We start from the raw sequence: 14,874 nt of genomic DNA, 5'->3' as shown, positions 1-14,874 counted from the left end.
TATTAGGAAAGATAGTGTCAAGACAGATTTACAGTACAAAATGTCTTTTGTATCTAGAGTTTTAAAAAGTTGAACTTGTTGCTTCTGATGTGTTTTTCTTGTTTGTTCACTGAGTTCTATGAATGAAATTACGACGTCAGTCTTGAAACTTTCCTCTGACCATAAAATAGCACTAACCTTTAAGTACATCCTGTTCATTCTTGTTTTGTGTTGTACAGCTGGAGTTTGGTAACGTTGATAAAGTGTTTTGAAAATAAAACCTGCTCTATATCGCTGCTTTGTAATATAATTACTATGCAGTTGTATCAGAATTAGACTAGTAATCTTTATTTACAGCTATTTTGCTATTAAAAACCTATTTCATAACGGAATGAAAGTGAAAGCTACAGTATTTTCCTGTTCTTACTGAAGAGGATTATTGGTGAATGCAATAACATAACAGTGAAATGAAAACCACACACTTCACTTTTATGAGGAGGGAAGGGCAGTTTGAGTCAACCTCTTATTGGTAATTCTACAGAAATTTTAAGGCCATGGTTGTCTTAGTTTCCTGCTGTTCCAGGCTGCAAAGCCCTTACAGGCTCCCTGTTGTTCAAAAACAGCTTGTCACTGCAAATCAGCTTAGCCAACCAATTAATAAATCCTTTCAAACATATTGCATTCACACTAATTAAGGGGTTGGGGTTTTTTTCCCCTTTACTATTCAGATTCCTCAGGTTTCAAGTTTAAGCTGTGAAGTGCAAACAACAGTCCAACATTCAGTGCATATCACGCACTGCAGGAAGAGGAGATGTGTTCTCTGACCAAGCATCCAGCTCTTGGGGTGGTATGTTCTGCTTTCATATTCAGCGTGCTCATTGCTGAAGGACAGCTTGGGAAAGAGCATGGGCAGGATGGCAGCTATGCTCCCAGCCGAGGCTATCTGATGGAAGTTTTACGCGTTCTTTCAGCTGACAACACTGAGCTCCACATGAACCACTCACGAGAACTGATCAAAATGTTACTGGAGAGAGCTGAGTGCCCACAGCGGATTTATGGCATGCAAGAGGATTGTAATCTGGTTAGTGCTTCAATTAATGAGGGATATCTTTACAGGATCGTCAGTGAGTTCTAAAATTCTTTATTAGAGTGAAACCCTCCTAAATACAAAACCTAAACATGTAAAAGACTCATTGTTGCAGCCAAAAATTGATAGTCCCCATTTTAATTGTTTCATTGTAAATTATTAATGTTAATTGTTTGATCTTGTAAAGAGGAGATATTCCAGACACGACAAGTATGCCTTAAAAAGCCCATGGTTCAGTCACATAACAGTAATAATTTTCCTTTAAAGTTTTCAGGTCTTTATTTTCCAGCAAAGGTTTTCTATTTTAACTCTTATCTAACTATAAAGTCATGAGCTTGAATTTGGGGTACAGATTTCCACTGTGGAAAGACATAGGTAAAAACTGGGCACCAGATCTGTCACTTTCTGTTGTTGTTGTAGATTTAGTTCATAAAAAAAAAACAGACAGGATTCTCACAGATTCACCTGCCAATTCACTGAAATGTTGAAGATTCAGGGGAGGTTTTGGTAAGCAGTTCAGGTCAAGGAAAATCAAAGACAGAACAATGAATCTGAAAATCCAAATTGAAACTGGAAATAGTCCAAGGTACAGTTTCACAGAACGTTTGGCTGTCTAGTTGAATTGAGACTATTTTCAGAACGGATTCCTGATTTGAACATTGAACATTTGAACATTTGAACAAGAAAAGGAACAAAAGTAATAAGATCATAGGTTCTGGTAGGAGGGAGACAGTGACAAGTGAGCGACTTAACTGAAAGGAAGTACAAAGGGCTTGGTCAGTCATGGCTTTGATTAACATTACTCTAGCTCTGGCTTGGTTCAGTGACCTACATACAGCTGACTGTCTCTTTACATCAGAATTACAAGGATGCTCATAAAAGTGATTGCTTTGAGAATATACTATTCTTGGCAATCAGCCAAGCCGATGAAATGGAGATATTTTTCTCCTGTGCAGAAGACAACTACTCACTTAATTGTCTCTTCTTTCAAATGTTCTCCTTTTTTATATGAGCCCCAATGTGAAATTTCATACATAAACAATGTAGGTGTCAGTTATTCCCTATGGGTATTTTTTATAAAAGAAATGATGCAAGAGCTTTTCCTCAGTTTACATAAATATGGACCCAGATCAAAATCTGAGAAAGTATTAAGTGGTAATGGATATAGATGTCTCTAAACTTCACAAAACAGGGGTCTAGGCTTTCTTGTTCTCCCTCTTTGTATTGCTTCTTTGGATTGCCATAGATTTTCTTCTATTTGTGATCTTTTTGTGGAGAGCATAACCACTGTGTCCTTGAATGGAAGAAATCGAAGTGAAACTTTTCTGGGGATTACTTTGGTTAGGACTTCCCTGCTCTTTAGGCTTCATCTTGGAAAATTTGTGTGGCAAAAACATGAAAAATTTCACCATTTCCAGTACTTCTGTGTTGGATGTATCAGTAATACTGCACACATCCCGCAGTGCCACATGAACACAGTTCACAATAGAAAAACCATGAGAGAGAGATGGAATCTTCAGTCACATGCAACCCACACGGAGCTGTGTTGAAGTCTTCCAATATGATTTAACAACATTGGGTAAGCCAAGATAGCAAAAGCTGTGTGAGAAGTCCTGTCTTTCAAGATCTCCAAAATTTGAAACAGAATACCCCACCTCACGTTGGCATTTTCTTTCTCATGCTTGTTGGGAATAATTAATTGATTTCAGACTATACTTTCCCTTCTAAATCCAGGATCCTCGTCATACTGGATGACTTTGGGTTTAGATTTTTTTCCTTTTTAATGATGTCTCCAATGGATATTTAAAATTAATGAAGTTTAACACTTTTTAGACCCTTTTCTGTCTTGTCGTTACATATTGGCTCCCAAGACCCTTTAGATAGGGGCTGACAGCTCTTGAACATGTAACAATCCTTTATCTCCTAAGCACACAAAGGGCATATATTTCCTGCAATTGTAAGGTGGTTTTTTTGTTTGTTTGTTTGTTGTTGTTTTTTGTTTTTGTTTTTGTTTTTTTTTGTTAATAAATTCTGGTCTCAAACAAAGAAAGTCAGCTCATGGTTCCCAGTTTCAAAGTTGGGTTCTTTTTTTTTTTTTTTTTTTTTTGGCAAATAAGTTTTTCTAAACCAAGACCATGCAGGAGGAGGTTACGCCTATAAAATATTTCTGACAGCAAAATTAGATGTGATGAACCGATTTATTTTCTCCTGATATCTCCGTAACAATTACCTTTTATGGGCTGACCATATACTATGGAATAACAGCATCTTTTACAATGCACCTGATTCCTTCTAATAAGCAATTTCCTTTTCAGTTATGTTCCTTGCAAGAGCAAACAAAAGCCTTGCTTTATTAAACTTTATCCCTACTGGGTTTTGAAATGTTATAGAAACCTTTGAAAATCTTTCCACTACATGCAGGATATTTACTCTACTACTGTTGGGTATTTGAAAAGGTTAGTTAACTAACTTGAGGTCTTTACAGACAGAAAACAGAATAGTTATTTTCTCCTAGCCCAAATACTAATGTTTAGAGACATATACTTGAAAAAGTTCAACTTCTAGATCTTGATAAACAATTTAGGCAGGGCACAGTGGAACATATTTTAATCTATCTATCTTATGAGTATAAATATTTAATTTGGAGATTACCATCCACAGTTCTCTTTTTTTAGATTATTTGTGACAATTTTTGCTGGAATTATTTCTATTAAAATGTGGCAGCTCTCTCAATTCCTCCAGGGAACATTGGCTTCTGAATACGACAATGTGTGTTTGATTCTACTCTGCTTCTGTGTAGGAAAATGAACTAACATACAAGGTGAGCCACACTGCTGAACACATCGTGCTTGTAGCCATAAACAATTTAGTCTGACAAAATGGGTTCTGTCTAGGACTCATGAATTTATTTGAGTGTAATTATGGTCCTTCTGTGGTACCTTCACTTGTTGTAGTGTCTTCTCACAAACGTACAGTCTGTCTGCTCTGCCACAGTGGTTGAGATTAGCTGGCATGGCTATAAAATGGTTGGAAAGAGCCAGTTGGGAAAATAAATAAATAAGTTAGCTACAGAATGAATGACAATAGTTACAGGACCTCTTCAAGAAAGACTCTTTATTCTGGAATTCACTATCTTATTTCCTGTAGCCTGACTTAGAGCCCTATTGGTATTCTGGCCTAGTTTTAAAGACTAACTTTAGTTTGAGCTGGCAAAAATTTCTGGAAAAATGTTGTTGCATCAAGAACAATGGAGTTTTACATACATATAATTATATTTTGAATCTATGACTGCTCAGATAGAAAGCCTGCATAGAGTGAGTGTATCAGTTCAGTCCTTCTTGAAATCCATTTAGAGGACTAAATGATGTTGAGATGACTTTCTGCAATGAACTGAATTGTTCCAATTATCAGGATTCACTGAGGAAAAATAAAGATATAGATATGATTGTAGATCAGTTAAGTCTCTTAACAGCGCACTGAATATGATGTAACTGTTCACATACCTTGAATTAACTACAGCGCAGATATGGTCTTTCTCTCATAACAGAAACACATACAGCATGCAGAGGTGAAAATATGATTAAGCAGTAGACCTTATCTAATATATTTATAACCAGGGGTAAAATCTGTTGAAGCCAGTAGAAGACTTTCAATTCTCCACAGTGAAGTTTTGATCAGAATTCTTTCTGTTTTGTAGTAAATCTTAAATCCCTTGGATGCTTAATGTTTCTTAAAAATAGAAGGGGCTCTGGAAAAAGACACAAGGCATGATCTTGCAGCAACAGAACTGCAATGACTTACACATGCCCTCCTACTGTAAATCCATCAACCTGCATCTGCATAGTCTTAGGTTTGATCCCTTATATTTAAGAGATGAATTCTCCTATTACCCTCACTAATCAAATTTGCAGATGACTGGCAATGTGTTACTTGAATTGAATTTCCATTTATTTTAATTTTTTTTTGCAGTGCCTCGAACCAGATGCTGTGTTACTAATAGCCGGTGGAGGCTTAGAAGACCATCTCAGTGAAGAAGTATTTGAGAGAATTTCTCTTATTCTCCTCTACTACATTCTTCATCATAAAGATGTGTGTTCTTCAGAAGTCAGCTTGAGTAATAAGGATTATAAGTTTTACCTACAGAGTATGCTCAGTTTAAGGCATGATGAAGACTGTTATTATTTTTCATGGAATGAAACAGAAGATACGTTAGCTGCAGTAAAGCTACATTTTAAAACTCCTGAAACCCAGGTAAAGAAATTTAAAATAACTTCATATTTGCTACTGATAAGCCTGTAAGCTAGTTCAGATGTCAGGTCTATATGATGGCTCTCCAGACTACTGGTAAATAGCAGTGTGAGATCACAGGCTAAATGTTGGTCTTTTGTTGTACATGTTGCTCAATGCTAGCCTTCTTGACTTGCTTTTGTCATGTGCTACCTAACACTTCCACAGATTCTGCTGAGAAGTGGTTAGGGAAGTATCATGTTAGGGACCGTTCCCAGTAGATAATTTAGAAACAATTGCTTCGCTTAAGGCAGCTATAAAGAGTGTAGCTGCATAGATGCAAAATCTTGCACTTGGCCTCAAGGACAGAAATGCTTTCTTACCTGTTGTATTTGCCAGCATAGGTATGTTACCAATGATTGTACCTAAATGGTATAAACCAGAGCAGTTCTAAAACTGGTCTTGCGGTATAACAAAAATGATAAATCAGTCTGCTGTGATGCGATCCTTGCCAGAACCTTTACTTCCATGTCCATCCAAAGTAAGGTGGAATGAGGAATCTGTCCAAAGATCTTATGGCCTCCTTTAGTTGGGACACACATCTAATTATCTGCAAGAATGAATATGCCTTGCAGAAAGACTGATACAGATAAGCTTAAATGTTAATTTTTATTTTTATTTTATTTTATTTTATTTTTTAAAGTAGTCTATTGAGTATATTAAAATGAAAACATCCTTTTAAAGTCAGGAAACAGGCACCAAGTTTTCTCAACACTATTTAGTATTCCTTATCTCAAGGAGGACCTATAAAATAATAAGATAATATTCATGATTTCACAATCTAAAAAAAAAAAACTGTTTTCTTTGTAAAGGGCAATAAAATAAGGTTTTGCCTGATTAGATAACTCTTAAAGTACAAGTTGACCTGCTGTGAGAAGCCCCTTAGATCTGCTCGTGATATATAGTTAAATTTGGAAATTAAAATTGCAAACTTTGAATTTACTTTTTTTTTTTTTCATTGAATTTTAATATATGTCATACTGTAGTAGGAGTTTCTTATGTGAGCGGAAGATGGTGAGGAGTCTTAGCTGTGCAGCAGGATGCTGAAGGCCTCCGGTCCCTTTTTCTGTGTTCTTTGTGTAATCGTTTCCCATCATAAATTATTCATTGACCCGTACTTTTGGTTCTAAGTCTTGGTGAACGTGCTGATTTCCCAAAAAAATCCAATGGTATCTGGGCAACTGTAAAGAGACATTGTTGGGTGTTTGGCATGTCAAGATAGAACAACAATCCATAAAGTGCTTTACTGTGTGGTCTGTTTGTTTGTGCTGGCAGTATATTCAATTATTAAGTCTCTTCTGTATCTGAGCCTTTACCACTCACTGGCATGAGGGTAAAGGTGGGGGGGGGGATGAGGGGAAGGGGGAAGAGTTTGTTTGTTTGTTTTTTTGTTTTAATGAAAGGTACTCAAAACATTATAGGCTATCTAATGCTTAGAATCACAACACTTGTGTAATGGGAAAGGCCAATGATGTAAGACAGTGATAGAAGAAAGGCATTTTTAGAGCCTCTTTATATGTTTTTGTCTTCACAGAAAATATCCTCAGTCATAACAGCTAATATATTATTTATCATAGAGTCATGGTTTGGGTTGGAAGGGACCTTAAAGATCACCCAGTTCCAACCCCTGCCATGGGCCGAGACACCTCCCACCAGACCAGGTCGCTCAAAGCCACATCCAGCCTGGCCTTGAACACCTCCAGGGATGGGGCACCCACAGCTTCTCTGGGCAGCTTGTGCCAGTGCCTCACCACCCCCTGAGTGAAGATTTTCTTCTTTATATCTAATCTAAATCTCCCCTCTTTTAATTTAAAACCACTACTCCTTGTCCTATCCCTACACTCCATGACAAAGAGTCCCTCCCCAGCTTTCCTGTAGGCCCCCGTTAGGTACTGGAAGGCTGCTATAAGGTCTCCCTGGAGCTTTTTCTTCTCCAGGCCAAACATCCCTAACTCCCTCATCCTGTGTTCATAGGAGAGGTGCTCGAGCCCTCTGATCATCCTCATGGCCGTCCTCTGGACTCACTCTAACAGCTCCATGTCCTTATGCTGGGGACCCCAGGGCTGAATGCAGCACTCCAGGTGGGGTCTCACAAGAGCAGAGCAGAGGGGCAAAATCCTGTCCCTCGCCCAGAAGTGGCCATGCTGCTTTTGATGCACCCCAGGATACAGTTGGCTTTCTGGGCTGCAAGCGCACATTGCCAGCTCATGTCGAGCTTCTCATCAACCAACACCCCCAGGTCCTTCTCCTCAGGGCTGCTCTCAATCCATTCTCCATCCAGCCAGTATTTGTGATTGGGATTGCCCCAACCCAGGTGTAGGACCTTGCACTTGGCCTTGTTGAACCTCATGAGCTTTGCACAGGCCCACTTCTCAACCCTGCCAAGGTGAAAATTTCAAATGAGAGATGAAATTTCAGGTTCTGGAAATTAAAATGTGTAATGGAAGGACAGGAAAAAAATGCTAGCCTCCTCTCCACAGTGTTTAAGGCATATATATAGACAGATGGGTATATGTAAAATAAATGAACACTGTATTGGCTCATTTAGCTGACTCTTCAGTTTAATTTATATGGAAAAAGGTAAATCATCTTTTATAATTTTCACTCCATTTTTGTTGTTGTTTCTCTCAAACCCAAAGCATTTGCAGTGAAAGTAAACAAGAAAGGCAGAAATAGAGGAAAACAGGGATACATTTCCAGGTAAATAAGAGAGCTGTAGCCTGCTCCCTCACTTCAGACCTGCACACACCCACACACATAGGTGTTGTATATGACTGTCTACTGCACCTCTTTGATCACACAGCAGGGAAATCACCTTTTATCTGCAGAATAATGGTTTTCCATATCACCCTAGATAAGTGCCCCATAACAAATTATTGATTTCATTTAATAAATAGGGAATGAAAATCACTAAGAAAATTCTTTCTGAAGTCTGATATAGAGTTGAAATTACATTTTTTGAGTAAATGACTTATACCTCAACAAAAATTTCTCCCTTTCCCGCCACTTTCTGGAGTTAGTTGTGGAAGCAATTGAGGATGACATAGGAATAGCAGAAACAACATGAAAATACTGCTAAAGAAAAACAACCTGAATGATGGGCTATACTTCTTCTCCCTCATATAATATTTTTTTATTTTTTTATTTTATCCCCATTCTCCTGAAACTGTTCTCTGTTTCTTATTTGCTGTCCTGCTGTCAACTGCAGCTTTAATCTTAGTTTATTTTTGTTTGTTTGCTTGTTTGTTTTTTACCCTGGCTGCTAGTGAAAATGTTCTCTCCGGTTTCTTCTCCTGTCACTCTTATTATTTAAATGGAGGTGACCAGGGCTGTCTTCATGCTGTTTTGTCCTGATTTCAGTGTGTTGATGTGAGTACTCTGCAGAAAAATGCTGATATAATGGACAGAGATGGTGCTGATGAAAACACTCTTCCACGCCTGGCTGCTTTAATCATTACTCTGGCTCTCCAAGGAGTCTGTATGGGGAAAGCAAGTTTGCCCTCTCCAGAATTTTTTATGAAATACATTTTCAATTCTTTAAACAGTACCACTGAGCTTCAAGTGACAGGTAAGCTATTTATTCATCTTTAGGTGCCTTTCGCAACACACATATTATGTAAACTATGTTTAAATGCCTAAAGGACTTTCTGCACTTCATTTTAGCCTTTTCATCAAATGCCATTTCATTTTATAGCTGTTAAGTAGACCCATCTAAATTTAGAAAATAAGCTCTTTGATAATTCTCTGGGAGGTATAAAATATTGTTACTGTGGTTATTAAGTAAGTACTGTCATCTGAATTTATGAGTTAGTTTCTCAGTGTAGTCCGAACTCCGAGGGTGGCAGTCTAGCTGTGAGGGCAGTTTGCTAAGGCTTCATTTACATTGCTTCTTTATGCAGTTCATTATGCTACTGTAACTATATCACAAGATTAATCTTGTGGTAGAGGGGATAATTCATGTATGGTAGCCAGATTAGGCACTTTAGTCCCTCACACTTCACTGCAGACATACCCCCAGAAGAGAAGTAGTAGATGCAGTCCACTCTTCTTTGAGCAAATATATATCCACCTGATATACATATCTCTGATATCTGCCTACTGTAACTTAAAACATCTTTATGGTTTGTGTTTCCCTACCTGCCTTCTGATGTGAGGACCCATTTTCTTCAGGAGTTCTATTGCTAGACATATTAGAAATGCTACTTGACCATAAATAAATAGATGCATTTGAGATTTCTAAGTGGTCCAATAAAATAAAATAAAATAATAGAAGCATTGAGCTCTCAGTAGCTGCTAGTAAGTCCTGTAAAAGATTCTGGATGCTTAGCAGTTTAAAAAGCTAAACCATCAACTCGGGCCTACTATGGATTTAGAAGGCTATTATAAGATACCTACTTTTCTTTGTGGTAATTGCTAAAAGCAACACTTACGAGATATTCAAAGCATTTTTTAAAAGTTACATTAAATAAGTGTTAAAACAGCTTAAAAAGTTGAATTAAGCATAGGTCAACATGTTTTACCACTCTTAGAGTGCAAAGAACTATACTGAATCACATAAGTAAATCATAAAGCAAAGAGCAAAGTCCTCAGTCCTAAACCTAGATTGCATTTGCATAAACTAGTTTTGCAGCAAAACCATTCCTTTAAAATTGCCAATGTAGATCTTATAAAATAGTTGACTCACAAGAAAGGATGGAGCCAGCTGGGTACAGTGCTTCTAAATAGCTATATATGGTAAAATCCAGTCCCCAGTGAAGACAATAGAAAGACTTCCTTTATGGTTAGTAGAGTTAGAATGTCATTCAGAGAAGCTGAAAAGTACTCTTAACTGGTTTGTTACTGTGTAAGTATATTTTAAGCCTAAGTTAATTAAATTGTTCCTTTAAATTTATTTAAATTCATAATAGAAACTGGAGGAAAAAGCAAGAAATTGGCAGCGTGGGAAAAAAAAAAAACACAACAAATTAGAGTTGACTAAATTTAGAAAACAAATGTAGCTTGAGCTGTGTTCAGAACTGTTTGTTTAAGACAAAGAAAGTAGACAGATAACTGAGCACAAGCCTTTTTATAAGATTTACTATTAAGATTATATCATTTGCTCTTTCTGAATAATAACATTAAAAAATAGAGGATTATCACATGGAAACATTTTTAATCTCATTGATCTAAATTCCTTTGAAATTTTGTGGACTGCTTATGTTCTTAATGGACAAACATGGATTTACAGAAACAATCATAATGACTTCATCTTGAAAATTAAGGGCGGAAGGAAAGTAACCAGACTGAAAATAATGGAAGGGAAAAATAAGGAATGATGGATCACGCTCCTCATAAAACTAAGCATTTCATTAGCAGACACATCCATTGCACTCAGTTATGTTTTTGGTAGAGGAATATGAACTGCCTTTCAGTCACATCTCTTTTCCCCTGACATAGCCATAGGCAAAATATTATCAGTGTGGTACTGCAAAGAAGGAAATGCTGAATATGTAGTGGCTTGAACTTCTAGAGGTGTTAAACTGAAATTACATGCAGTACCAAACTGAGGAGAGAAAAATATTAGAATGAGGAATCGAATTAATATTAACAAAATTTTAACAACTATGTTAGGTTTTGTCTGTTTAAATGTGTGTTTTCCCATAGTAACATTTCCTGTTTTTTTTTTGTTTGTTTTTTGTTTTTTTTTGATAAATAACCAGATCTAGAACAACTCCTGAATGTGCTTACAGCCAGAAAGACCTGCACAGTAAATGGACAATTCCACAGTCACAAAAGAAGACGTTATAGTATGACAGGTAGAGATACTGGAACCAGAAATATTTCAGTCAAAGAAAATTATACAAAAGAAGACTATCTGAAAGGTTATTCTGAAGATCACGAAAGTAACACAGACTGGGATCAGGTTATTTTATTTTTATGTTTTTATGGTAATCACATAATTTCAGTGGTAAAAGTTCAAGATTTTTTTTTTTTAATTATGAATTTCAGAAAGTCACATAGATACCAAATTTTATTTTTAATTATTTATATTTGTTTAAATATTAATAGGCAGAAGATCTTTATGACTGCTGAGTATGTAATGAACATAAGCTGTAAACTGTTGGGAGGGGCTAAGAGAATGATCAGTATTAGACAGAATCATCTTCAAGACAGAGGAGTGTGGCTTCAACGTTTTCACATATCTTTTTCATTCTTATGTCTCAGAATTTATAGGGCCCCTTTGTAGAAAGAAAATTGGTTATGTACTAAGTGAAATATATCACAGAATCACAGAATCATCTAGGTTGGAAGAGACCTCCAAGATCACCTAGTCCAACCTCTGACCTAACACTAACAAATCCTCTACTAAACCATATCGCTAAGGTCTACATCTAAACATCTTTTAAAGACCTCCAGGGATGGTGACTCAACCACTTCCCTGGGCAGCCTATTCCAAAGCCTAACAACCCTTTCAGTAAAGAAGTTCTTCCTAATATCCAACCTAAACCTCCCCTGGTTCTATATGACTTTTTTTTAAAAAAGGCTTTTGTAAACTGAAGTATATTTCCAAACACTTTTGTTATCCACCTATGGTGTCCAGAAGCCCCCTTTAGAAAATGTGTGAAGTCTGTAAGACAGAACTTTAGCTGCCAGCCAGTACCCTCTTTGAGGAGTTTGAAGGACAGTGGTTCATTACAGATGACATCATCCTTATCCTAAAAATTAAATAATAAATAATTGTTGTTTATAACAGACACAGACACAGACACAGATTTCTAGGTTGGAAGAGACCTCAAGATCATCGAGTCCAACCTCCGACCTAACACTAAGTACTCCACTAAACCATATCGCTAAGCTCTACATCTAAACGTCTTTTAAAGACCTCCAGGGATGGCGACTCCACCACCTCCCTGGGCAGCCCGTTCCAATGCTTAATAACCCTTTCGGTAAAGAAGTACTTCCTAACATCCAACCTAAAACTCCCCTGTCGCAACTTTTGCCCATTCCCCCTCGTCCTGTCACCAGGCACATGGGAGAACAGACCAACCCCCACCTCACTACAGCTTCCTTTAAGGTAACTGTAGAGAGCGATAAGGTCGCCCCTGAGCCTCCTCTTCTCCAGGCTGAACAAGCCCAGCTCCCTCAGCCGCTCCTCGTAAGACTTGTTCTCCAGACCCCTCACCAGCTTGGTCGCCCTTCTCTGGACTCGCTCGAGCACATCCATGTCCTTCCTGTAGCGAGGGGCCCAAAACTGAACACAGTACTCGAGGTGCGGCCTCACCAGAGCCGAGTACAGCGGGACAATCACCTCCCTAGACCTGCTGGCCACGCTGCTTCTTATACAGGCCAGGATGCTGTTGGCCTTCTTGGCCACCTGAGCACACTGCTGGCTCATATTCAGCCGACTATCAACCAATACTCCCAGGTCCTTCTCGGCCAGGCAGCTTTCCAACCACTCATCTCCCAGCCTGTAGCTCTGCTTGGGGTTGTTGTGCCCCAGGTGCAGGACCCGGCACTTGGCCTTGTTGAACTTCATACAGTTGGCCTCAGCCCATCGCTCCAGCCTATCCAGATCCTCCTGCAGAGCCTTCCTGCCCTCGAGCAGATCGACACACGCACTTAGCTTGGTGTCATCTGCAAACTTACTGAGGGTGCACTGGACGCCCTCATCCAGATCATCGATAAAGATATTAAAGAGGACCGGCCCCAGTACCGAGCCCTGGGGGACACCACTTGTGACCAGCCTCCAACTGGATTTGACTCCATTCACCACAACTCTCTGGGCCCGGCTATCCAGCCAGTTTCTAACCCAGCGAAGCGTACGCCAGTCCAAGCCCCGAGCAGCCAGTTTCTTGAGGAGAATGTTGTGGGGAACGGTGTCAAAAGCCTTACTGAGGTCAAGGTAGATCACATCCACAGCCCTTCCCTCATCCACCAAGCGCGTCACTTTGTCATAGAAGGAGATCAGGTTCGTCAAGCAGGACCTGCCTTTCATAAACCCATGCTGACAGGCCTGATCGCCTGCTTGCCCTGCAAGTGCCGCGTGATGACCCTCAAGATAATCTGCTCCATGAGCTTTCCTGGCACTGAGGTCAAACTGACAGGCCTATAGTTCCCCGGGTCTGCCCTCCGGCCCTTCTTATAGATGGGCGTCACATTGGCTAGCCGCCAGTCAACTGGGACCTCCCCCGATAGCCAGGACTGCCGATAAATGATGGAAAGCGGCTCGGCCAGCTCCTCCGCCAGTTCTTTCAGTACCCTCGGGTGCATCCCATCCGGCCCCATCGACTTGCGCACATCCAAGCTCCTTAGCAGGTCGCCAACCATTTCCTCATGAATAGCAAAGGCCACATCCTGCTCCCCATCCCCTTCCGCCAGCTCAGGGCACTGGGTATCCAGAGAACAACCGGTATTGCCGCTAAAGACCGAGGCAAAGGCGGCATTAAGCACCTCAGCCTTTTCTTCATCCTTAGTAACTAGGTTTCCCCTCGCATCCAGTAAAGGATGGAGATTCTCCTTAGTCCTCCGTTTCGCATTGATATATTTGTAAAAGGATTTTTTGTTGTCTTTAACGGCAGTAGCCAGGTTGAGCTCCAGATGAGCTTTGGCCTTTCTAATTTTCTCCCTGCACAGCCTCGCTACATCCTTGTAGTCCTCCTCAGCGGCCCGCCCTTTTTTCCAAAGATTATAAACCCTCTTTTTTCTGCTAAGCACAAGCCGCAACTCTCTGTTGAGCCAGGCTGGTCTTCTTCCACGCCGGCTCGTCTTTGGGCACGTGGGGACGGACCGCTCCTGTGCCGTTAAGATTTCCTTCTTGAGGAGCTCCCAGCCTTCCTGGACTCCTCTGCCCTTCAGAACCGCCTCCCAAGGGACTCGGCCAACCAGCGTCCTGAACAGCTCAAAGTCAGCCCTCCGGAAGTCCAAGACAGCAGTTTTACTGGTCCCCTTCCTGGCCTCGCCAAGAATAGAGAACTCTACCATTTCGTGGTCACTCTGTCCAAGACAGTTTCCGACCATCACATCTCCCACCAGTCCTTCTCTGTTTGTGAAGAGAAGGTCTAGCGGGGCACCACCCCTGGTGGGTTCACTGACCAGCTGCGTCAGGAAGCTATCTCCCACGCTCTCCAGAAACCTCCTAGACTGCTTTCTCCGTGCCGTGTTGTGTTTCCAGGATATATCCGGGAAGTTGAAGTCCCCCACGAGGACAAGCGCCGACGATTTTGCAACTTCTGTCAGTTGCCTATAAAACTCCTCATCCGTCTCCTCATCCTGGTTCGGCGGTCTATAACAGACCCCGACCAGGACGCTAGCCTTGCCGGCCTTCCCGCGGATCCTAACCCACAGGGATTCAACCTTATCATTCCCAGCCTGGAGTTCCACAACATCAAAAGATTCTCTAATGTAGAGAGCCACGCCACCACCCCCTCTGTGCTGCCTGTCCCTCCTGAAGAGCCGATAGCCAGGCATTGCAGCACTCCAGTCGTGGGAGCGGTCCCACCACGTCTCCGTGATGGCAACCAAGTCGTAGCCTTCCTGCTGCA

At 40.2% G+C, this 14,874-nt stretch overlaps 1 protein-coding gene across 2 annotated transcripts in view; it reads left to right on the top strand.

Moving 5' to 3' along the window:
* The first annotated feature begins 790 nt into the window (after window positions 1-790).
* Window positions 791-14,874, top strand: part of SLC39A12 (solute carrier family 39 member 12) — a 37,668-nt gene continuing 23,584 nt past the window's right edge. Inside the window, exons 1-4 of one of the 2 annotated variants that reach the window (XM_035545362.2) lie at window positions 791-1,060; window positions 5,036-5,317; window positions 8,714-8,921; window positions 11,053-11,255. In XM_035545362.2, coding sequence (XP_035401255.1) covers window positions 791-1,060; window positions 5,036-5,317; window positions 8,714-8,921; window positions 11,053-11,255 — 963 coding nt within the window. Of the gene's footprint in view, window positions 1,061-5,035; window positions 5,318-8,713; window positions 8,922-10,136; window positions 10,197-11,052; window positions 11,256-14,874 lie in introns of those variants that run through there. The other variant, XM_035545363.2, reaches the window with a different exon arrangement.

The sequence above is a fragment of the Cygnus atratus genome, chromosome 2 (genome assembly GCF_013377495.2).
Source record: "Cygnus atratus isolate AKBS03 ecotype Queensland, Australia chromosome 2, CAtr_DNAZoo_HiC_assembly, whole genome shotgun sequence".
NCBI classification, from domain to species: Eukaryota; Metazoa; Chordata; class Aves; order Anseriformes; family Anatidae; genus Cygnus; species Cygnus atratus.
This window is presented reverse-complemented; position numbering and strand designations above follow the sequence as displayed.